We start from the raw sequence: 26,145 nt of genomic DNA, 5'->3' as shown, positions 1-26,145 counted from the left end.
GCAAGAGTGGTGTGGAACTAAATGGGTGACAAAAAGTCTCTTATTTGGAAGGATATATTTATAAATAATCTACACTATAGAAGATTATTTAAGTTTATATAACATTCTTATTGGAAAAGGAACAATTCTAAACATTATGTATAGCTTCACAGATAAGGCTTTGGATCAGCATTTAGGAATATATTTGAGACTAGATTAAGAATATATATTTTGTCTAAGGCTAATCACTTAATGTACCTTTTTCCAGTTCCAGGCAGACAGGAGCAACATCAGCCTTTGGTCTGAGTAGACAGGAATTTGGTGTCTCCCTGACACTGAGCATTAAGCCAATACTGAGTATCAGTAATGTCCCAGAAACGGTTTTCAAAGGGTTTAAGATCTTACATCCCTTGCCACACCAGCCAAGTCATAAAGCTTTTTGGTCTCCTCTGAACATGGAAGAGGAGGTCATGCCTACTCACAGTACTCTATACCCTTAGCCTTACTGTGCATCAGTTTTCCAAATGCGAAGTAAGGTCACTAAGAAACACAATCTTTAAATTTTAAATTATTTATCACAGTTTGATTTTGTCTGTATGCATCTCTATTACCCAGTACAACAGATCAATGTGTAGTTCTGAAACAGGAATTATTAAAATAGTAATCAAAGACATTTCAAAGATTTTGAGAGTATTAGCTGTGGCATGTAACGATGAAGTATTTTAGCACTCTGTGTTTCCCCTGTAATTCACCTGAGAGTATCCACCAACACTGAATCAATGAATCCCCTATTATGTTTTATTTTTTCCCACAGATCTTTATGTTGATTCAGTCTTGATAAATTGTAATTTTGTATGTTGATTATTGCACCAAACACTTCCACAGATTCTTCTTCCTCATCTCTACAAGGAATCTGCTTCTATTTTTTCTATTTTAGTCAGTACAAGAAAAGAAAGAAGAGTAATCTGATTTTTTTTTGTTGATTTTGAAGCAGTAAAAGGTACAGTCATAAAATCCCACAGTTGTTAGGTTTTTTTCATGTACAATCAACTACAGGACCATGATATCTATTGGCTCTTAAGGTTAGACAAAAAGACTGTAAATATACATTTCTGTTTCTCTTTCTCATAACTTTTTTCCTTATTGTATCAAAAAACTCCAAGGCAGTCTTCTCCATTTTGAAGGTTAACTACTGTTTCAGCTAAGATAGTAAGATACCTGCTTCTCTGAAAATGTTCTGGGTAACATAATTAAGGTAAAAAGTGCACTGTGGAAAACATAGGAAACGGTATTTCTACCGCATTAACAAAATTTAAATCCATACCTTTTCATCACATTGAATTTTAGACAACATCAGCTTTCATAACAGTTGAAAATAAATTGAAAGAAATGAGAATCTTCAAGTCAGAGTAACTTTTTGGATTCCACACGTCTAAGCAAATGCACCATTTTATAAAACCCATTGCCTAGATAATAAATGATTCCTATGGGCAAATATGAACTAGGAAAAAAAAAGGATGTTTTGATCTTGCCAAGACTAGAAGGGCTGGATTACTGAGCAGTGCTGGTATAAGTTGTTAGAAACTCTCTTGATACTGTCAAGGGGAAAATGAACCGTCTTCTTACCCCTCTAAAACATGTGACAAACCATGAAGTCAGTACTTCTTGCAGGGAAGAATAAATATATAAACCAGTGATAATGAATAGTGACCTGGATTTTTCTTAATTAATTGAATGGACAATTACCTGTGACTCAAAAAATGCCACCCTCTTACTTAGTAGGCTGTAAATCCGTATTATTATTTCATTAACACAGGAAAGAATACCTACTGGCCAGAGCACATCTGGATATTCAAACCCCAGAAATATGAAAAAGCTGCAAAATCTATGTTCTGCTTACTCAGACTGTAAGAAACACCTAAATATCCCAGTTATTCTCCTTTTCAGATGCAGTAGAGGCAAGAGTAGTTTTACTAGGGATTCTCCCTTTCCTTTCTGCGCTCTGTGACTCATTATTGTCATACGTAGGTCTAATGTAAAATTTGGTTGGAATTTAATCCTTGTCTTAAAAGCTTGTGCAAGGTGCTGCAATTTTACTGCCCAGTTCACCAATTCCTCACTATTAGATGGACAGTTCATACAAACATGTTTCAGATTAGAAGTGTTTGTGTTCTGCCAGTTCTTGCTCTTTATCTTTTGTGTAATTTGCAACATATCCCTATAAGTGCATTTCTTCATGCTATTGCTGTATAATGCTTGGGTTATTGAGATTCTTCTGAGGCAGAAGGCAAATACGATCAAGTCACAAAGAGCTATTAGTTTTGTGCAAATACCTTTGCATGGGTACAAGCACAGTTAGATATGTGAACGGTGAGACTCTGAATGCATGTTCACAAGTGTGTTTGGAAGAATATCACAAACTATAGGTAAAAAGCTAGAGTAAAGCCACAAGACAAGATACAGAAATAATTCCCTCTCAGATTTCATTACAGGAGGAATTTTTTGGTATATGTGTTACAGGGTTAAATGTCCATCAGTCATGGACAAAAGGAAAGCCACCTTTCTTTTGTGCAGTAAACTCTGATGTTCATGACAGGTGACATGTTTCAAATTATTTATGTCACAGTAGTTGGTAAAATAATCTGTCTGTGAGTAGTCATAAAAAAGAAATACATCTGAGTACATTCTAGTTATATAATGTATATATTTTTTATTAAAATTTGTTCATAGATTTCTACATATTTCATATGCATTATGTAGGAAGATAGTGAAGCTGATACTAGTTCTGGTAGTAGAATTTCAGGTGTTAGGATACTGGTAAGGTGAAAAAGACATAGAAAGGCAAGAGTATTACTAGGACTTTTCAAAAGAATGGTGTATTATGATAAAAAGAAATCCTAATGTTAGAGCTTATTCATTATAAGATGAAAGCCAGTATAAATATAAGCAATAATAGGGGAAATACATATGTGTTTAGCAAACATTCCCGTTCTGACTTTGGGAAAATGCCAGTTATGAGGATATGATTAATGAAGAAATTCTTTCTATTTCAGCAATGGGAAATAAGTTTAAAAGGACCTTATTATATCTTGTTTTTTTTCTTTTTAATCAACATGTCTGGATAATTGACAATTTTAAGAGATATAGATAAGATGTATTATATAGTATCAGGCCCTGCTTCTTCTCCCCCTCAAGGGAAGCTCTTATGTTTACTTTGCCCATATTGCAGTATTTGTCCCTATTATCATGCTTCTATAGAAAGGCAGATATTTTCAGAAGGCTGCTCAGTCAAGATATGACTAATTCCCTCCTTCTTCACTGTGAATAGTAAAAATCAACTGTAGTAAACATTTTCGTAAATGTCGTAGCAGATTCTCCATCGCTTAAGTGATTTTAATAAATATTGAAAGTTTTATGACCTGTGCTGGTAAGGAGAGATTTTTCACCCAACAGTCTCTGAATAACATGGCCTTGGTTATTACCTGATTCTGGTTCTGTCCACATCTGGCTGAATCTTCTTTTAAAAGCCAATTTATTTATTTATCTATCTTATTATCTATCTATCTATCAATTTCTTTCTGTCTGTCTGTCTGTCTGTCTTTCTTGCAAATATTTTTTGTACTTATGTCTTACTGTTGTGGGACTACTAGTAGGTAGCTGCAAAGTAATGGGACCTTGCTGCCATGGGATCCTTTTATAAATCTGTAGGAATGTGGTCTAGTTGGGGCCAGGTGGTGTGTGTATGATCTGCTTTGAACCTGTCTCCTGTAGAGGAATGAGGCTGTGTGCAGTTTCCTCCAACAGCCGTAGCTATATGTAGCTTTTGCATTGAACGGAACGGAGGAATTGCGGTTGATGGTGGTGAGATAGTGTTCTGGCCCCAGCAGAGCCAGGCAGTTGAGCTTGTCTGGGGTGTGTGTCTGTGCAGCTGGCAGCCTGCGTGAGCCCCGGTCATGGATCAGCGCGTGATGCAAGTCGTGAGCGTTATAACGTTTTGGTGACCTTTTTCTTCTGAAGTTTAATATGGTAGTAGTTTCATTTTATATCATCTTGGCCTTATTCGAGCTATGGCCTTAGGCATTAAGAAATCCTCAGCCTTTTAAAGAAGGTAGGGGGAGAAAAACACTGTATATTCTTTCATTGAGCTGTTCTGCCAACAGATTAACTTGCAGCTGCATGGGAAATATTGGCTTCAGAATCCCACTGTCATTCCAGCCCATTTGAAGCAGTCCCCTTCTCAACGTCCAAGGCTGGAGCTGTCTCATTTAGAAGACATTAAGAGAAAGGAACACAGAAGAGTTTAGTATTAAAAATGATGTGGAGTGGGTTTTTTTCCAATAATGCTTTCCAAATTATGCCACGATGGTATTCATTAACATTTATGCTTACCAGTACTAGTATTGTTTTACAAAACATCTAAGTTTCTTACAATGAGGCCTAACATTGCTAATTTGCCTGGGCTCTATTTTGCATAAGGTTGACCTTAGGAGAGACTGTTGTTGTTAAGAGGAATCCATCACACTCAATGTAAATCCCTTTGCAGGCTCTGATTTAACCATCTGCAGTAGCAGAGATTATATTCCCATTTCAAAGTTTCCACATGCTACAATTTTAAAGTACAATGTCTTTTTTTTTTTTTTAATTTCCTTCAACTAAATGTTTTATATAGACCTTTCCCTACATTCTCCTATAAAGTATTATTTAAAATGTATTGAAATGAATGCAGTGGTAGAAGAAAATGTATAATTTATATACACATTTGAAAAAAACACCAACTATGGCTTTAAAGTCAAAAGAGACATTCACAGCCTTGTTGGCCTGCTGCTCTAGAATTGCTTTCAGATCCACTTGCAGTTTAAGCTTCTTTCAAGATAAAAACATGCCCACGACTTGTACAATACTCTAGTAAGGAGTGTTTAATGTCAGAACAGTATTTTTAGATTAAACATCACTCTGAAAGCCATAGCGTATCAACACAAATGAGAAACAGCAAGAAATAATAAAAGAAATAGTGTTGAAATAAACCCTGCATTTGAAATTGTGCTTGTTTTTACCCCACACTGACTCCCTGACTGATCATTCTTCAGCCTATCTTCCTCCAAGCCGCACAAGTGGCAGGAGACCCTGTTCCGCAGACAGGCTGTGGCGTGCATGCGGTACAGCTGGGCAGAGCTGGCACCGTCGGCCTTTGGGGCTCTTGCATATGCATTAACCAACCAGCCAGGAACCAGCTTTTTGGTAGGACATACAAATACACAGTTCTGATATGTAGGAAGATGGAGAGAATGATGCCCATGGCCTCTGGCACTACTCATGATAATAATGAGGTTCCATTATAGGCTTCATCCTAGGAGCCAGACTGACTTATTTCCTCTCTCTCATACAAGCCCAGGAACTCAAAGCCATCATCCTTCTCAGCAACAGGCTTTGCCCTGAGCATTAAGGAACTCCATCCAATGCTTAACATACTACTTGGGCTGGAAATAGATGGGCAGCACAGGAGATACCACCTGCTATTAAATCTTTTCTTCTTGATAGAGCCATGACAGCTGCTAGTCTTGGCTCTCACACAGCAGAAGAAGAGGAAGAGGAGGAAAGAATAAGCTTCTAATACCTCTAGTGCATCATTGGTTTTCTTGACCAGCAGCCAGCACAGATACTATGTTATTCTGTGGGAGGTGTTCTTCTGATGAATGGTACTCCAGCGACTTTGGAAGGCAGTATTTTCTCTACTAAAAAGATCATCATTAACTGTGTCAGGCCTGCTAGTCTGCCTTTGGCAGCAAACAGGAACATGATTTCCAAAGGAGAGTAATGCACATTTGGTAACGAAAATCATTTGAGGGCTGGAGAATTTGTGTTAGAGAGAATGACTGCAAGGCAAACAGGTAAATAAAGGTTGAGCTTTGCTGTGTGATAAAACAGGGGAGAAGGAAACAGGAGAGAAGATACTGCTGCTTGCAAGGTGAAATCAAGAGAAGAAAAAGAACTTATAAGTATATAAATATATTTATCTATATAAATCATATAAAAGGAAGGTAAGGATATGATTTTACTTACAATGAAATTTAAAAAAAAAAAAAAAAAAAAAAAGCTCTAATTTTAGGATATCAGTTATTAGTGACTCTCACATACCCAGAGAGAGTTTGTGAAAGCTTCCTCACTCAACATGCTACAAATAATGTGGCACGAACATCCCCCCCAACCCCCCAGCTCCAGCCCAGGTTTCCCTGCTGATATGCTTTGCTCTGATAAACCCAGTTACTTCTCAGGTCTGCTGTCTTTCCTCTGGTGTCCTGTTGGAGAAGCTGCTAGTCACTTTCTTGCTTGTCCACATCTAGATATCGCTGCTCTTGCAGCCAGGCAGCTCAGTTTTGGTGTTCTGTGTCTCTTTTTTTGTCTTCAGATATGGCACTTCTTCTTGCCTCTCCCAGAGGGTTTACGTTGTCTTCTCTCCAGGTTCTAAAATACTTAATTTAAGAAAAGCTTCAGGAAAACATAAAAGTTGGTTTGTAAGTTCTCTAAAAGCTTCAGCTCAGTCTGTGGCAGAGTTATAAAACTGACATCTTTTTTTTTTTAAAAAAAGTAATAATAATAATCCAGCTTCTATATTCTTCTTCCTCAGTTTCCTCAGCAGTGAGTTTCAAAAGATGATTACTTGCTACACTAATAATGGCTTCCAACTGGTATGCTCTGAATCACAAAAGAATGCCAAAACCTTCAGAGTAGCATTAACCTACTTGCTTTCTCTGAAGTAGCATAAGATACAGCAAAAAAACCTTTCCATAGCAAAAAACTGTGGGAGGAATTAGTTTGCTTAACTAAGCCAAACAAATTTCTCCTAGTGCTAGAATAACTCCATCCCTGGATTCTGTAAATAAAGGACTTGCAGTAGAACATGAGGAGGTCAACTTGGAAATACTTCTGAATTTGGTATGGAAGAGGCCGCTGTTTCTAGCTTTACTGTTCCAAGAAATTATTTGTGACTTTTGGAGAAGAGCTGTAGGACATATCTAAAACCACAATTCACAAAGAAACACAAAGGCAATCAGCTTAGGCCAAGGTTAAGAGGAGCTGTAATTAGTTACTCAGAACATATCTAATGTTTCGGAAAAAAAAACACAAAAAACCACCTCACATTAAAACCTCCCAAAATTGGAAATTGAAATTAGCAATGTTAAAACTGAAAATAAAATGCACTCCCTGTAGTTAAATGCTACAACAGATTGTTCTGAAATTCTGAGAAATCTTCAGCATCAGCTTTTAAGTCAGGAAGGGGTGTTTTTCTGGGAGACAGTTTCTTCTTCAGTCACAAACTTTCTGACATAGGCAGCAAGAGCCATTTGGTGATGGTCCTTTGCCTGCATTAGAAAGGGGACGTGTGAGGGGATTATGGTGGTCTTCTCTGTCCTTAAAAATTCTGGCAATGAAAATCAAAGGAAGAGTAGCAGCAAACTAGCATTTGTAAGAATCTTAACTATTCTGTTATTCTTGTATTTGAACCTCAGCTTTGGTATGGACAATTAATCTGATAGCTAGTTTAGAAGGAAAGGTTTCAACAAGATATGAAATGACTATTTTACGTAATAAAATTTGTATTTTTTTCTTGTTGTCAAAGCAATTCTGTCTTGATGGTCTGTTCAGGAATTACATTTGACCTATATTTTCTGACATATTCAAAGGGAAAAAAAAAAAAAACACCAGCCACTCAAACATGCCCAGAAAGCACAGAATTTAAATATTTATTTATTTATTTATTTTCACTTAAGAAGTACATTTACAGTGCAGGGTAATTCACTGGTTTTAGTGCCTGTATTAATGTGGTCAATACGCCCAGTGAATATTTTTTTCACTTTAGGAATTAAAAATGTTTGTCTATAATTTCTTTCTACTGATATGCAGTAGTTCCATAAAAGCTGAAAAAAATAGGTTTTATACGTTTTTAAAAGGAAATTAAATTTGTGAGAGAAAACTTCAAAACCTGACAACTGAATTGAAAGACATACACACACCCCCTCAAATAGTGATTTCCAAATACTAATTTGGCACACTGGTGATGTGTAGAGTCTTTAAGAAACCAGGGGGTCTGTTTAGTCTCATGCTCTTGTTTGGTAACTTACATTATATTTCAGGTAAGTTACATAAATCTCTTTCTACTGTAATTCTTCTGATTTGTTTTTGATAAAAAACGGCATGTTTCGAGAAGAAAGGCAATCCATGGATGTTGCACCAAATAGTCCCATGTTATGCATCCAAGTTTAGACTGGGTATAAGACAGTTTGGATCCGCAAGTGAAACAGGAAAGTGCTGGAAAGTAGAAGGGCTATGCAAGAATGTATTTATCTGGCTTCTACCAATAATTTTGGATGTAAAAATACTGAAAAATAGTAGTGTTGATTATGTATTACATAGCTCATCCTAGTCAGTCAGCCGCAGGCAACTCCTTTGTTTCAGCTATCCCTCAAATGCTATTTTCCTACTGCATCCTTGATTTTTGCCTTCTGTGTTAATCTTGTAAATGAATGTTGTTCTATATTTAGCTGGAACCTTAAGCAGGATCTTTCAAGCTCGCTAATCTTTTTGCTTTTCTATAATCTTATATAAGAAAAATCTTAATTGATATAGCTATATGAATGATTCCACAAAGTGGCAGCTAAACCACAGTCCAGAGGTTTCCTTGGACTTAATTCTCACAGTACTCAAGTCTTTAACCAAAACAGCTCCTGGTGTACCTTGCAAACACAAAGTTACTACAAATGCTGTGTCCCTTGGCTAGATTTTGAGGACAATGAGTTCTTCCACTAATAACTTTATCTGGTATCTTAATTGGTACGTAAATGAATAAAAAAAATGTGTTTATTGCTGTGCAATTGACTTGTTTGTTTGCCCTGTTATCATTGATTGATTTTGGAGAGGGGAAGGGGACAAATCTTTGAATTCATTTATATCCCTCCTACAACTGAAAAGTCATCTACTTTTAGGAATCGGTCCCGCTGTCTACATATTTCCTCAAAATAGAGGCCAAAAGTACAGAAAACTGGAAATATCATAGTAAGGTCAAATGTGCTGTGATAGTGTTTCTCCAAATTGCTCAAATTAGCCAGCTATGTACCTAAGTGACCTACCATCAAAAGCAAAGAGCATGGCCTGTTTCTTCAAATGTTTTTAAAATTTGCCTTGTGTCATGAAAACATTTATTGCATTTGGTCCAGATTTGGGGAAATTATTAATTTAGTTTCATTTTCTAGCAAATCTGCTTGTTCTAGGGCTGTACTCACATCAGAGGCTAAACATAAACAATAGGAACAGCAACACCATAAGTGGCTTATTTTTTATTTATTTTTTTCCAAACAATGATTTTATTATGGAGTACTGCCTCCACTTCTAATAAATAACACTGGTTGCTTGTCCTATGCCTATAACACATGACAGAGTATCACTGTCAAGGCCTGTTATAGTACCCGGCTAGCCGCCTCCAGCAGTCAACAGAGCAGAGTAGCTTGCAAATGAAGAACATTTGTCCGAATGACATATTTCTGAATGAGAATTGCTTTGTTTTGCAGAGAGTTTGGCCGCTGGAAAGTAAACAATCTTGCTGTCGAAAGAAGAAATTTCCTTGGCTCCCCACTGCCACTCGCCCCTGAATTCTTCCGTAACATAAGGCTACTCGGACGCCGCCCGACCCTGCAACAGATCACAGAAAACCTTATCAAGAAATATGGGACACATTTCCTACTGTCAGCTACCTTGGGAGGTAGGGTAAACGCTTGGAAATGTCGTGCATCGGTTTGGTGTGACTGATCTAAAAGTGGTGGTCACAACTGATTTCTCTGTAAACTGTGATGCTCCTTCTCGGAGCAGCTGGGCTGAGCAGCGCTCCCTGGACTGGGCTTGGAAGCATGGGAGCAGCTTTTGTCTACAAGCCTCATGGTTCCTTCATCTTCTGCTGTTGAAATTTCTTTACCTTGTGTAAAGAATTTTACAGACAAAAAAATAAGAAATCCCATAGCTAAGATTGAAGTACTTTACTCGAGTTCCTGGTGTGCAGGCTTCTGGTCTTCTTGGGATGTATCTCTGCACTAAGGGGTCATTAAGGAGAGTGACCTTTTTTCTGTAAGAGGTCCTTACAATTTACATAATACCAGATTACACAAGTCCATCATGGTACTGCAGACATGAAGCAAGAAAACCAGTAACAATAACTTCCAACAAATCTTTTCAGCTAGGAATCTTTTAAACGACGTTGGCTGCTGGGAAGTCCCTGTATTGTCACTCTACCCCTTTTAGAACTAGTCTTCACTTAACCGGTGTGACTAAATTTTCAAAATAGGATGATGAGATTTTGCCATGTGATTCCTATTAATATAATGGAATCTGCATCTCTAAATCCCCACAGCCTAATTTGGAAAAGGTAGCCTGATGTATCATTGGGATCCAGTCACTACATGGATTGAAGAAATCCAGTGAAGAGGCCTAATGTTCAAGAGAGAGCATAAATTGTTGTGAATGAAAGATAATTAGTACCTGTGATTACCCATCTAGACATTTCAAAATGAACTGACATTTTCAAAATGCAGTTTTATCCCTTGGTGGATGATTATATTAAAGATAATTCTGGTGATTGAGTATCCTTCCAACAGAACAGTCTTGTCAAAATCCTTTATTCACCTGAGGAATGGTTCTCTTTAATACATTTCATAACTGAATTTTTACCATATATTAAGGAAATGACACTCTTCTTATTCTCTTTTGGCTGATATCTGAGATCTTTAACAGCTGAAATGGCTCACAGTAGCTTCCTTTTGGAAAAGACCATTCTAGAAACAAGGTGAACTTCTTTTTTGCTGTGGTTATTTCAAATAATAAAGAACTCATTCCTACCATTATTTTGGAAACTAGTGTTTCTAAAGCAAATTCATTACCATTAGAATTTGAAGAACAACTTACATGTGTTGACCAGTGATTTGGAACAAAATTCCCAGAATTTCTTTTAATTACTCAGTACATTTCATCCATGCTAAAAGTACACTTCTTATATATTACCATCAATTTTCTTCTGTATACAGCACATAGCACATCTGAACAGAAAAACTAACTGCAGAAGTGAAAGAAAATGTTTCTTAAAATATAAAGCATAATAATTAAAGATTTGGCTGAAGCATGTATCCTAATGCAAGGGTTATGCAATGGTAAAAATATTTTTTAGTATTATTAGCTATTTGCTGATGACTAACTAACATAACTTTCAGTAGGAACCTCCACATGGTGAAATTCACTTTCAAGGTGAAATTGGGCCCAACAGCTCTGGGAAAACGAGAGTAGCTGCTCTTTAAAAGTAAAAAACACCAGTATGACACTGATCACAAAAGAGCTGCAGACATGACACCTTTTAGGAAGCGTGGCCCTAAGTAAAAAGTTAAACTCACGGGTATTACTTTTGAAGACACTTGAAAATTGTAGTTTAAACATTCGATATTGTCCCCACAGCCTCGGGTTTTGCTGCAGGGAAACTGGGGCAGGGTGCCCTTTTCTCATCCCTCTTCAGACCACCTCACAAAGGCCTTAAAATGCAGTAGCTGCCACACGCTTGGAAAAATTTTCCACACACAGAGAGTCAGTGTTGACTTCTGGGCTCTGCCAACACTTAATGAAGTCAAAGAGAGTTTTTATATCAAGTGTGATGGGTTTTGATTTAGGCCCCTAGCCTCAGTTTTTAGGCATGATTTCAGGCACACTTGCTGCCTTCCATTATCATTAGATGGGGGCTGAAGACTTCAAAAAATTGGTTCATTTAAAATAATTACAGGGAATTAGAAATATCTAAGAATGCTTTCATGAGGTAGCTAATAACCCTATACTTTCCTGTCTGTGTTAGTTCTCATTTGGGTGCTACATTGAATGGAGATTCCCAGAGATGCTTGTCCACACTTATAACATCTAATTATATTTTTCACTTTCAATAATGTATTCCTACTTTTTCTTTAATTGAAAGTTGGTTTATTCAGAAACCTTTGTCACTTACGTAGCTCCTTAAAAGCAGAAGACCAAACTGTGTGTGTATAGTACTTTTATTTAATGAATCCCCAGTCATCTGTATTCATGGACATGGAAAGCTTGGCAAATGAACAATCCCGTGGTAAGATTTGTGTGCCTCTGTGACCATTTGGCTTTCATGAATATCCCTTTTTGACCATAAAGGGAACCCTTGCACATGGTTGTTTGTGATATGTTCCCAAATCTTTATTCACAAATGCAGATATATACTCCACAAGGGCATTCTCAAACAAGAACTTAGGGAAGTTCTATTTTTCTTGTTGCCACAAGATAATGTGGAAAATTACATTTCTCACTGCTTCTGTTTCTTATGGAAATTTTATCTTCTTGTGACAAACCAAATGTCCATAATGAGCAGCTTCAAGCTGCCTGGCAGAAGGACCCTATGTAATCCACTGTTTGCACAGCAAACGCTGCATTGAGCAGTGGGTTCATGGGCGTGCTCACGTGCCGGTGCACAGGAGTAACTACTGCATCTACATTGACTATCTGCAGCGTCAAATCTGCAGGGAAAGGAGAGAAATGGCTGCTCATTTTTGTTAAATTTTGTGCACAAACGGGGATGCTCTGTTGGGCTGGGCCAGTACTAGGAGGTGAAGAAGTTTCCTCCACTCCTCTGTGACTACACATCTCCTGATTTTGTTAGCAAAATTGCAAATTTACATAGCCCAGGCAACACTGACCAGAGCAGCTTTAGGGGAAAGGTAAGAAAGGACTCATACAAGGGAACTCCGTCCTTGAAGGTGAGAGAAGGCTCTACTGGACAAGTCCCCGAGCACCACATTTAATCAGATTTGCTCTGAGCAGGGAATTGGACATGATGACCGCCAGAAATCCCTTCCAGCCTAAATTATTTTCTGACTCTATGAATTGTGTTTCTAAACTCTTTAACAGCTTTCACCTAGCAATTCCAAAAAGCAAATGTCCTCCTTTAAATGAGGGACAATACACAGTATTACTTTTTCTCCTTTTGTTCTGCATTTACACTTTTCTGTTTTGCTAACATACAGCATGATGCAATTAAGGTCCAGCTTGCCAAATAATAAGCAAGAGCATTAGCTGCTGTACACTTTAATGGTTTACAAAAATTAGTGTACAGTGGTGAGCTTCAGAACTGGAAGTTATCATGAAGCCTAGGGCACCACTGTGGAATAAGTGTAGGAAGAGAAAAATATCAGTGGATCCTACTTCAAAGGCATTCACTATAATGCTGTTGCTATGTATAGATGTAAAGGCTACTCAGCCAACCAGTAGGCTTGGCAATGAGAAAATTACAGATAACTAACATACTACAATGGAATGACAGGGCCTTCCAGGCTTTTGGGTGATGTGAGACTGATTTGCGTGCTTTGCAAGATGAAGATAGTGGACTTTTGCAAATAAGTCCTACTTGCATCTGGAAACATGGTAACTGTTCTGTATAAACAAATTTGCAGGAGGTTGCCAAGGCTTCTTATGAAACTAGAACTTTTTTTAGGCAATTGGCTAAACGGTAATCTTGAGTGTTTGAGATTTATTTATTTTTGCTGTTATTGTCAGTCGTAACTGCTTAAAGTCTTCATTACCAGACCATCTATACACTCGCCTCTCTGGGTCACAAAATATCCCTTGATAATGTTGGAGTCTTTGAGAACAAAAAGAAACAGTTTGGTCTTGACAACAGACAATCTTAATGGGTGTCAGTAGATCAGCTTAACTCCGACCTCTTGTCATTCTCCTCTTCACTCATTACAGTCCCACAGGTGAGTTGGATAGTTACACCTATTCTATTCTACACACTGAATAGAGGGTCAGATTTTCTGCTGCTGATTAATAGTCTTCTTAAGCAGTATATTACTCTCTGTACAGAGATGGGAAAAATTGTCAGGTGGTGTAAACCAGTGAATCTTAATAATTTATGAAAGATTTATGCTCACACTAACTGCTGATATGACCTTTGTTTTTCTATAACAATTATTTCCATGTAAGAGACAAAATATTGGCAAATAAGGGAGGAGCATCCTGTCTCAAATGACTGATGTGAGAAAGAAACTTGAAAATTTAGCCTCAGGTTTGAAAACAAACACCACCCCCCACCTGTAACCCACCAGGTATATAAACTTTCCAGCATTTAAGATTATGGATGCTAAGGGGAAAAGAAAAATGTAGAAATATATTTTCTTTCTTTTCTCTCCCCACTTAAAGAAGAAAAATTTTAAGTACTAAAACAGATTGTATGTATGGAATTAACGAGTACTTTACTCACTCGAACCACAGAAATGATACCACATCTGGCCTAGCATTAATTTATATGCTTTTTGAACCTGTGCAATTCCATTAGCATCTGCTTAAGTTTGGGAAAATGACCTGCTAAAACCTTAACAGTACATTCTGCAATCCATACATGAATAGATTTTCCACTAGCACTAAGCTATTTTTTTATAACAAAGGTATAACTTTTTTTTTATTATTATTATAATGCATTACAGCTATTGTAGCTGAGTGTTCTTGAGTATTCTATTTAATCAGAAACTTTTGAGGCATTCATAGACCAAAGACCTTTATGCATTTGTAAAATACATATATGTATATAAAGACAGAGCTCTAGGTAGGTAACTGTCCATGGCACTCAGATATATCTGCCTTTGAGTGTTCTCCTTTTATTAGTTTCCTCACTCTCTGACATGAAGTGATGGGTACTGCTTGGATCACTGCTTTTTCCTACCACTCCCCATCTACAGACAAAAATATGACACATCAAGGCATATGATCTTTTCATTGTTACAAAGATGTAGGTACAGGAGAACAATCTCTCAATAACTGAGTTAGAAAATGGCACTAAATATTTAAATCATAATAATATGTATTATTATGTATAACAAAATGTATTTACTCCTTCAACAGATGGTTATATTTAGTTACAGTTGTTACAGCGTTATTCCAATTCTACCATGTCAATGATTCTGATTTGCATTTTTTACTTAAATAATTTGTGAAGATATTCTTAATATGTACACAAAATTAACTTCTAATTTCTGAATGCCATTTCTAAACTATTGTTTAGAAGTCTTACACCTAATTGGCCACGGATGGGTTATGTGTCTAGGTAAATTCCTATATACCTGTTTTATTTTATGCTTTAGTTTTTGAAAAATGTCATGTAGAATATTTTTTTCAACTCAGGAGTTAGTGTAACTTATAAATATAAATAGTGGAAAGTATGTTTATACAAACCTAGAAAGAATTAAATATATAGGCTAAGTTATAAGCTAGCAAATTCCAGGGCTCAGGGGGACATTAGTATATATTGTGCCAATGCCAGTCTATAGTGTGAATGTCAATCTCCTGCCCCCCAGTGAGTATCTGTCAGTGACATCAGCTACATGGTTATAAAGCATCACTGCAGTGACTCTGGTAATTTTCTGAACCATTCATTGGATTATGTAGCATTGTTTTGAGCACGACCAAATGTTTTTGTGCTATTTCTTTTAAACCTGAGAAAATGAAGTTAACTGACTCTTGAATTTTGTGAATTAGAGAGAATACAGCTGTGTGGATCCAATGCTGAATATTCATGTTTTCTTAGTATACACTGGCATTAATAATTTTCAGTTCTTAAAATTTATAACTTTGAAGAGTTTTTTAAAACACACTTGCTTTTAACTAATGCTTGGGTGTTGTCTTAGCCTATTTCATGGTGGCAGACTATAACCAGTAAAAAACCAAGACCCATCCATGTTTCAGATGTGACAGAGAAAAAAGAACTTAAAATGTTAATTATCTTCCACAAATTAAATACGAGCCAGTGATTTTACTTTATAAGCCCTGAGTTCTGAGTGTGAAAGGGATCCCTGTTACAGTTCTGCAGTGACATGGATGCCTGAGTGCTAACATATGAGGGAGTTCTCTGGGGTTTAATCCACTTTTTCTAGCAAGTGCTAAATCACCTCTGACAGATGAAAAAATTCCAGAAACTCTAAGATGTCTTTTGAGCAGGAAATATTTTTGAAATTTACCTGATTGCACTTGGTATTAGCATAGTGCCTGAGAAGACGAGTGATGGGCTAGGACCCGCTTGTGTGAGCTGCCCTACAAATGCGATGTAGAGACTTTTGAGGAGAAGGGGCTTCCATCACAGTTGCACTGAAGGCCCCCATCACTCCAGCTATGTGCTTTCATCAGCCTTGGGAGATGTAATCTGATGTGATCTGAGTCAAAGTAAACATTCAAAATCATTTCAACCTGGTTACAGAGCATGAAAAAAGAAAACATATCTGTCACAGAGTGGGGATAGAGATGGCAGGGGTTGGGTGCTGGGGGATCCTGCCTGACAAAACACCCCCACCAGCAACTGCCACGGCAAGCATGGGATCAAGCACGACTAGGATAATAGGATGATGTGATAACTGTGAGGGAGTTCAGATGTTATTTTCCTGACATTTTCTAATCAAAGCAACATAACACTGTTATTTTTCAAGTTATTTTTTTGAAACAGGAGGTTTTATTGTAGTTCTGCTCTCCACCCCCCTGGAAAACAAATGGTTTTGAAGGGAACAAAAGTGAATAAACTCTGTTTTAATAACGAATCTTACCAGAATTCAGTTGACATAGAAGCAGTCCCACCGTCTCTACTAATAACTAATACAGACCAATCAAAAGAGTTTACACCAGAGCAGGATGGGGTGGCATGCTGGCTAATGAAACACAACAAACATAAAAAATAAATAAAATATTTTTCTCCGCTTTGCAGAGATTTTCTGCAACATTAAGGGCTTGTTTTCTTGTATCTTACAATTCATTATAAGCTATTTCCAGCGGAAAGCCAGTTGAGCTTGCAAAGGTCACTGTAAAATAAATATATTAGCTAAGACCTCTGGAAAGGGGAAAAATGGGAGGGATCTCCTAGTGAAATTTTACACTTTATTTGCGCAGGCTGAACGGGTCACTGACACAGTATTTACCCCTGGGAGTTCTCATGTCGTCTGCTCTGGTATGACCGTGCCTTTATAGCTCCACAAACAGCTGCATCAAGCCTGTGGCCCCTGGCTCAGCTCTCAGCCCACTCCATCACTTTTCATTTCACAAACATCTTTCACGCTGGCCAGAGTCACAAGGCAGGTTTAGAAGAGGCAGGTTTTATTGTGCGGGCACAGCTGAATGCCAGCAATGTTGGAACTTAGACCAGGTTTTGACGGCAAATTTCTCTTAGAGTACAAGTCATTAGACTTTGCTGTACTTTTCCAGCTCCGTACCCATGGCAGCTGGCATGGATGCAGCACGGTGTGAATAACGGCCCACCTGGCCACCGGGCCATCAGCAATGCACGGCAGCGCAGCATAGCAAACAGTGGTGCTCCAGTCTGCGCTAGTGCAACGTGCTCATACCTGCCCTGCCAAGCAACCGTAGGCTGCTTTGCAGGAGGTTTTGGCGGTAGTTAAATAAAATGCAAACCTATGTCTACTTATTAGAGCAGAGAGATTAGGTAACTGGATGGGGAAATCCTGTTACTTACGGAGGCTGCTGTAATTCCTGGTTCTTTGGAGTTCAGGAAATTAATCCCTGCTTTGATGACTGCATGCTCAAAAAACCGACCCATTATGAAACTGTAGGAGAAGAAGTATAAATATAGTGGTGAAAGCCGAGGTAGGCTCCAGCTGGAATAGCCAGCTGTCCTGGGCAGCAGCTGTCCCTTCCAGGACAAAATGAACATACTGGACAAGCCTGGCAGGTCTAATTAGATAAGAGGCTCCTGGATAATGGCAGTTTTTCCTATGTAAGGTCTGAAAGGCCTGACTGTCCTCTGAATTTGTGAGGGATTGGGAAACACTGTAAGGTACATTGATTACCACGAATTCACTCTTTCTCCAAACAGAAATGAATTTTGTGAGTGGAGGTAGCTGTGTGTCGAATTTGTCAATAGATGTGGCCTCCTGCACAGAGGCACGCGGTCTTCATTTAGCATTGCTCACCACCAACATTATCGCCCTTTGAAGATGATGTCATGTTTTCATCCTACATATTATCCCTCTACAGCTATTACTTTTTGGCACATAAACCCATCCAAAGCTGGCAGCCCACCCTCTGAATGGGCAAAACGCCACTGCAGCAGATGGGTGAGCAATGAAACTAGCACGAGTGGCGAGGCAGACCCTATCTGGGTAGCTTCCTTTCCAAGAACAAGGGAATAACATTCAGTGGAGTCGTTCAGCACCTAAAATACAGGTATAATGATAGTATTCGTTGGTTCTTGAGATTAATGTTGAAGAATGCAAGTCACCGAACACAGGCTCGGAAAGTCAGAAAAGTGTTTTTGTAGTTACTTTGGACATAAGTTGCACTGAAGAAAACACTGAGTTAAAAAATTACTTTTCTGATTCATTTTCTGAATTGAAGAGTTTTGCCTAAACACATTACTAAATGAACAAAGTCCTGATTGGTCTGAAACACAAGACAAAAATACCCATGAAATAAATTATAAACATGGAAAATTCCTTACAAATTTAACAGTATCAGTAGGTCTGATCTGGAATGGTTCTTAAGAACTTGTTTAGTTAAACAAGTGAGATTTTGCTTTGGCTTTGTTTTCAATAATCCTACAAGAATGAATATGTCTAAATTCAATAGTATTTCTGCACATCTCTTTAAAGACAAAGAAAGTGAGAAATCCACAGTGTAAGATGCTGGAGCTTCTCTTTGCTTTCAGAAAGACACCTCTGCTTTGGGAGTTAGGAAAGTGCTATTTATGTTTCCCCTTTTTAAAAGAAAATAGCTAACATTCTTTTAATATATTTTTATACTTTTCAGTTATATAAATTTGGTTTAAGGCAACTGTTTTATAAGGTTTCAGGCATTTTAGCATTGCTGAATTGATCAGACAACACAGGATTGCTCATAACAAGATTGTTTATAACAAGTTGTAATGAAGTATCTTCTGAAATCAGACATGATACATGTTTTAAAAGAAAGAAACATAATAATAATAAAAAAGGGGTCTCAGGTATTTCCCTGGTTCCATTTTTTAAAATGCTAATGTTAAATGCTAAAAAAGTTGAAGGTATTAAGCAACTTTGGAAATAAACAAGTTTTATGCATGTTTTAAATTGAATGTCTACAGAGTATCTCTCTGTTGTGGGTAAATAGGAGTTAGTATAGCAGATCTATGCCCGGTGTCATTGCATTTTAGGCATAAATAGTTCCTATTGTATAATTGTTATTCATATGAGGCACCAAACCATAAGAATAAATACCTAGAATAGTATCTGTTGTCCATGTGCTTAAGCACTGAAGTTTTTGCCTCTGCCACCAGGGAGGGATATCTAAACATTAGGCAACAGCCAGGGAAAACTTTGGCTTGCCACCTTCTTTCTGGCAAAATGAGACTTGCAGCAGATGTCCCTGATGAATGCTGTGCTTTCTGTTTCCCTGCCCAGGAGAGGAGTCACTCACAATTTTTGTGGACAAACGGAAGCTGAGCAAGAGGTCAGAGGGAAGTGATCCCAGCACGAACAGCTCTGCAGTGACTCTGGAGACCCTGCACCAGCTCGCAGCATCCTACTTCATTGACAGGGACAGCACGCTGCGCAGGCTCCACCATATCCAGATTGCCTCCACTGCCATAAAGGTAGGGGAAGCCCTCTAATACCGGCCTGCAGATATGTTTCTAGATTTACCGGCTTCTCCTCTGGAGAAAGGTGTTTTGATTAGTAAAAACAGATTTGTTAGCAGAACAGTGCTTTTTGTTGTAAACTTTTTCGCCTGATTCAAAGCATTCAATTGATAATGAAGATTCTACTTTAAAAGAAGGTCTAACCCACTAAAGATGCTACTCTTGATGAGTGATGCATAATTTGAACGATACAGATGGCCCTCATAGAACTGTTTCATCATTGAGACAATCTCTTTTACGTATGTACTCAGCAACTGCATTTATAGACAGACTTATGTTTGTGTACAGGAGAATACAGTTCCCTCATACTTTTCTTTTTTCTTTTTCTTCTTTTTTTAAACATAGTAATAGTACTCTTGTGAGTGCTGTTCTTTTGAGCAGCTCTCTAGCCTCATGTTGCTTATTTGAAATAACCTCTCTCAGACCATTTCCAGCATTGGAGGGCAAATAAAATGTTAACTTGCAGTTGAATGTGCATTAATTATGAAGCTTTTAATGTAAAATGTGATTGAGAATTCATTCCACTCATTGTATCTTTCCACTGGTAACTAAGGTCTTCATTAAAGACCACATCTGGAACCCACTGCAGTTTCCCAGTACCTTAGCTGTTACTCAAGTAAATATAGATTTACTTCCTTGGGAGTGCCAGCACCCTTAGAGTGAGAAGGATGGAACTGGAATTTGTGGCTGGGCAGCACTTGCTCAGTTTGGCTGCTGGTACGTGGAGCACATTCCCCCTGTCCCTTCCGTGGCGGGCTGGCGGTATGGCAGCTACCCCCAGCTCGGAGCTGGTCCGCAGGTGCAGGATGGTGTCTGGCTGTTTAGGCAGTACAGCTGAAAATGCAGCAGAACTGACAGAGTCCAATCTCAGTAAGGGCTACCCATCTGATCACAGAGTCTTGCTGCAGAACAGCACACCACCCATCCATCTGATCTGACTAATTTTCATAATCTAGTTGTTTATCATGTAGACATACAGCAGCCCTTAAAACTAGGCTCCTTCTATGTCGATATAATTTATGACTGAAACCAGTGGTAACTGAAGTGATAGAACATAGAAATGTAGAGAAAACATGGTGTCTGAAAGAATTTTCGCTTTTCTATTCACTGAAAAATTTTTAAAGCAGATTTGTGTCACAATGCAGAATTCTACCCTGCTTGCTAACAATTTATGTAATGAACTTTCTGCGTGTCCGAAGGTTTTTACCAACAGTACAAAATGACTAAGTTTTCTCTCCCCCCTCTCACTGAGGTAGATACAAATGCAAGCTGTAGTCCATCAGCAAATCTGATTTGATTAATTGACTGCAGTAGTCTCTGGAAAATGGTTCTCACATCAGATGCAACAGTGCTGATAGGTGAAAGCCTCACTTTTTAGCTTGCTTCCATTGACAGACTGGGAGCATTTGCATTACAAATTTCTATTGTCAGAATGCTTAACTGAACAAAAAACCTTTTTCTGTTGAAAACTAGGAACACAAAAGCAGCCAGGGAAGGCATTTTTTTTGTTCTTCCCCTCCAAAGAAATTTTAAATACTCTTGGTTTTTAACTAGATTCTAGATCGTTGGTGTAAATAGCATCTTTCAAAATAATTTGTTAAAACATAGATAGTGGCATCGGGGTTAGACCACCACTTTCCCTGGAGCTGCAGAGCCAGATCTCTGCGTTCAAGTGGATCAGCTTAAGGGCTGATTTGGGACAAGTGACCCCTGGGGAACCTGGGGACCATGGTGGCTACCAGCCAGCTCTGTGCCTTCACCTGCTGGGCTGCTCCAGGGAAGAGAGCAAACCCTGTGCTTTTTACATCATAAAATACTGGGTAGGTTATTAAGTCACAGCACCTTTTGTGTCTGGCTTGCTCACCACAGGTCTGCTCAAAGCCTTCCTCTGCACAAGAGGTCGAGCTGGGGATTTGCAAAGGCAGTCCAAGAAAAGCTTTCTCAGTTTACCATAACTCCTTTCTGACCAGCAAAGAAATCTAATATAAAAGTATTGGAACAGGTTTAGAAATCCCTGAAATTCTGAGTTTATATTAGAAGTTTTCCAAGTGATACATGATCATTTCTGGATTGCTGACTAGTTAACAACAACAAAAAAATCATGTTCAGAATCTATTTAGTATTTGATATTATCTTTTTTTTTTTTTTTCTTTCCTCCTGACTTACCTGTGGTTTTTTGTTATCTGGTTTGGGCATTGTAAATTGGTAGCACATTTATAAGATTTAACGATAATTTAGCAACAAAAATGTAATAAGAACATTATGGGAGGAAATATTCCCTTGTCCACAGGAGCATGAAATAGTAAGGAAAAACTAAGCATGCAGTAGCAAAGGGGGTCTTGATACTACCTTGAAAGCTCCACCAAGGGGGGATTTCTGTAGGACAGGAAAGAGGATGGGCATTTCACAGAGCTGTAGCAGCAGTCAGCCGTATGCTAGGGTAGCAATGAACAGCTCATCCATTCACAAACCAGGGCTGTGTCTCCGTTTGTCCATTCCGTTTCTAACGTTTCCAGCTTCTCTGTCTGGTGCTTCCTTAATAGATTAAGGAAGAGGAATCCATGAATTCTCTTGAGTTACAGAACCAAGTCAACAACAGATCAAATATTAGGTGAGAATGATCAAGTTCAATTAGTCTTCTCAGGAAAAAAAAAATTGCTAGCAATAAATATGTGTTTTCACAAATTCTAAGTTCTCTTTGGAAAGTAACACATAATGAAACGTTTTCCTCCTTTATGTAATCAAAACAATTAATCCTTGAGCACTTCTTACATTCTTCATTCAAATTCATTGAGATATGTGATAGCTGATTCTTTTTTTTCTTACAGGCCTTGATACATTGTTTTGTGGGACTGATGCGGGAAGATAATATTTTGATAAATTTTATAATTAAGTTTTTCTATCAAATCGCTAAGTTATGTCACAGAGAAAGGAAAGCATTGAGAAGGGAGAAGTGAGAATTAACATTAATATCTTCATGTTTAATTCTTACTTATCTAGTGAAAAACAGTACCATTTAGAGCAAAATATATTAAAGTGCAACACGAGGAAAGGAGTGAGAGAGGTGTATTTGATGAATCAAGTTTCTTAATCAAATTTGTTTGTAATCAAGTTTGTTAGCTGTGACATAATTATCCTTGAAAATAACATGAGTACAACAGATTGAGGCTTCACATTAATCACATAGACAACACATTGTTTATTCCATATTATAAAAGGTAAAATCACCATGTTACAACATTTTCCAGTTGGAAACCAAATGTCCATGGGAGCTACCCAGAGACTGTATCAATATTTAACTTTTTTAAAAGTCCCTGATACATACATTCTTTCCATATTAATTTAATGCATGCATTTTAGTGTGAGTGGTTAGGCTCATATGCTAAATCAACAGTTTGCAGCCTCAAGGGCCTCATTGGAAACTCACCAAGCGCCTGAGGGCTGCATCTAATTTGCATATACATTTACATGAATGTACATCCTGTTGTGTTTGAAATATTACAGATCCAACATTACTTCCTTTGCATGCTCATTTTAGAAGCTTTTTCCTATGAAAATTTCTCTTCAGATGCACTGATGACTGTTAGCTCTCCCTATTAACATCCCTATTATGATGATGGGGTATGCTCTCCTCTTGTTTAATAAAATCCTGTACAGTCATGGAAGCAGAATACAAATAAAGTCAGCAAATGTTTTTCTTTCCCTGTGTGGTATCTTTAATGAGCTCTCCATTATCTACCTCAGCTCTTCCAGCTCAGTGTCGTTCTGGCTTCTGTACAGCCATGCTAATTTGCACCTCTTGAAGATCTACCCACAGCTGGAGGCCCAGGGGAAGGTGAAATGGCCTGAGACCTAAGACTATGCAATGACCCTAATCCATATGACTGACTCCTTTCCTTTGCTGATTGACGGATGGTGTGAACAAGACATGAAGGTCACAAGTTACTGTAGCATCTACAGTGATTCTGGCAACACGTCCTGTCATTGCCCACTGGCAGAATGACATTGGTGTACCACCCTGAGATCGTGCATCCGTACTCTTAAAAACTAATCAGGAGACTTTTCCAGTGGTGGGTAGGTGGAAGAGGGCTATGCATAGTACATCTAGGTTTCATTCTGCTTTCTGACTCTATGGTTGACAGCAGTATACCCCTACTCAGATGACCCTGATTCCTGTTCACCAAAAGCCATAATTCCACCACTGTCACTAATAAACTTCTGCACTAATTCCAAATAATTGTGCAGAACACAGAAGAAACACATTGGTTACACAGTAAATTAAATATTATTGAATATTTTTACTGCATTCTGCAAAAGGATAAACACAGTTGTATTAGGCAAGTATAATATTGCCATTAATAAAGTGTTACAGTAATTGTGTTGTGGAGGATATCTTCTTCCATTCCAGAATACATTTTCTTTCAAGGGAGTTGGGTCAGGTGAATACAGTGCAGGTGTTATCTTAAGGTTCAAGCAGCTGTGGGACAGACACAGTGCAACAAAAGAACAGGAGGCAACAGAACAGAGGCATAAATTGAATTTTCCACCAGCTATTTACAGCCACATTAGAGCCCATTTATTCCATCTGAGTGAGAAAGAATAAACATCCTTGAGAATGTGCCCTCTAATTTCAATTAAATTTTATTGTGCTATTTGGTTTTTGGTTGGTTGGGTGGTTTTTTTCTTTTTTTTTTTTTTCTTTTTTTTTCCTATGAAAGGGTAAAGCACTTTGGTTGTCTCTGAAAACTTTAGATTATGAATAGTTTCCAAGAACAGGGCTCTATTGTGATGGTAACTATATCTGATTATGTATAATTAACCCATGAATGACTCATGGTGAGCTGTTAGACAGGAAAGTGTAATTAAATTAGTTTCTTACTCAAAACTCAGACTGGACTACAGACTTTTTTTTTCTTTCTTTTTTTGTTTTGCCTGGAAAGCTTTCTCACTTCATTTTTTTCTTTCATACCTCATACTGGAATGTGTTTTTCTGTGGATTCAAGTAATTGCTATAATCAAAATAGAAATGCTGAAATACTAAAGCTTTGCACTATTGTCAGATTTCTGCCAAATTCAAAATGTAAATAGTTTTCAGAATTTTGTATAAGCAGCCAAATTTTTTAAGCTTTTGAAATCTGGATCGTGAATCCTTCTTGCCCTCACTTCCCCATTCATTTTGTGGACAGGATTTAAGACTATAGCTGAGAAACCTTGCAAATGACCAAAACTTGGGAAGCTCAAAAAATTGTGCACAGCAGGATCTTCAAGTTGCAGAATCAGAGTTTGAAATGTTGGGTTGGAAAGACCTGTAATATCAGGTATTTTTTGACTACACTGAAGAAATTAAATAGTCAATCTAAGTTTAATTAAAGAAATCTAGCAAACTAAAAGCTAGGAATGACCATAACTTTTCAAAAACTGGTGGCTTCCCTATTGTGTAGGTGCGGTGACATTACTTATGCATGTCAAGGAAAAAACACAGCACAGATTTTCAAGGACAGGTATTGCTCAGCTCCATTATAAAACTCTAAGTTCTCCACTACCTAAGGAAATCAAATTGCCTTCATGCAAGACCAAAGCTTGCAATTTTTCACAGAGGGAGTTAAAAATTAAGGTTTTCAGGAAATACATAGAGATTGTGCTACCAAATCTTTATCTTGATGCGGTAAACTCGCATGAAATTTTTGTGAGAATTGAATTCTTTTGCAAGTTATTTTGAAAGTCTCACTCATCATTAAAAGCTTCACAAAATCAGCTCACTATTTATATGGTTATGTATGTATTTCTAAACTTAAATTTGGGTCTTCAACTAACCTTACCAGAGGAACTGGGACCTGCAGTTAAGCATCTATCTATTTTCCATTACATTTTGGGCATAACCTATCTCCTAAGGGTCTTTCAGTAATCTGGATTAAACTGCAGATTTGGATAGGCAAGTTTAGACAGCTGGGATCAAAATGCTGAGGTGGTGGTCCTTGAGCCTGGCTAAATCATGCCACAAAGCACCATGCAGAGGCTGTGTGCTAGTATAGTACATGGTGCTAACACCAGTACGAAGTGACACACAGGACATGGCCAGAAAGCTGCACCACCACAGTGCTGTGCCCAGGCAAATACGTGGTGTTTCTCCAGGGGTTTCTTTGCTCAGGAGCAGCAGAGTTCCACAGCTATATCCCTTCCTTTTTCTGAAGCTAGATCAATTTCAGGTAACTAAGAAGTCTCTGTACCATCTTCTACTGTGCAGCATGCAATTTGTGTTTGTCTCATTATAAAGTTGAAATACATGAGGTTTTATACATTAATGTCCGGGAACTGTTGGAGATCTTTGGATCAAATTCGTCATAGGTAAAACAAAATCTTCTGGCTGCCATGTGTGGACTGTTAAGTAACTGTAAGAATACACCAGTTGTAAAGGTTAGGGACTTATTATTCAGGATTTGAAGGTGATGATACTAAAAACAACTTTA

At 37.9% G+C, this 26,145-nt stretch overlaps 1 protein-coding gene across 2 annotated transcripts in view; it reads left to right on the top strand.

The window, feature by feature from the left end:
• BRINP3 (BMP/retinoic acid inducible neural specific 3) overlaps positions 1-26,145 on the top strand; it is a 213,920-nt gene that overhangs the window by 108,527 nt on the left and 79,248 nt on the right. For both annotated transcript variants that reach the window (XM_056356486.1, XM_056356485.1), the window contains 2 exons: positions 9,543-9,733; positions 19,443-19,633. In XM_056356486.1, coding sequence (XP_056212461.1) covers positions 9,543-9,733; positions 19,443-19,633 — 382 coding nt within the window. The remainder of the gene's footprint in view (positions 1-9,542; positions 9,734-19,442; positions 19,634-26,145) is intronic.

Source organism: Falco biarmicus, chromosome 11 (assembly GCF_023638135.1).
Source record: "Falco biarmicus isolate bFalBia1 chromosome 11, bFalBia1.pri, whole genome shotgun sequence".
Classification (NCBI taxonomy): domain Eukaryota; kingdom Metazoa; phylum Chordata; class Aves; order Falconiformes; family Falconidae; genus Falco; species Falco biarmicus.
This window is presented reverse-complemented; position numbering and strand designations above follow the sequence as displayed.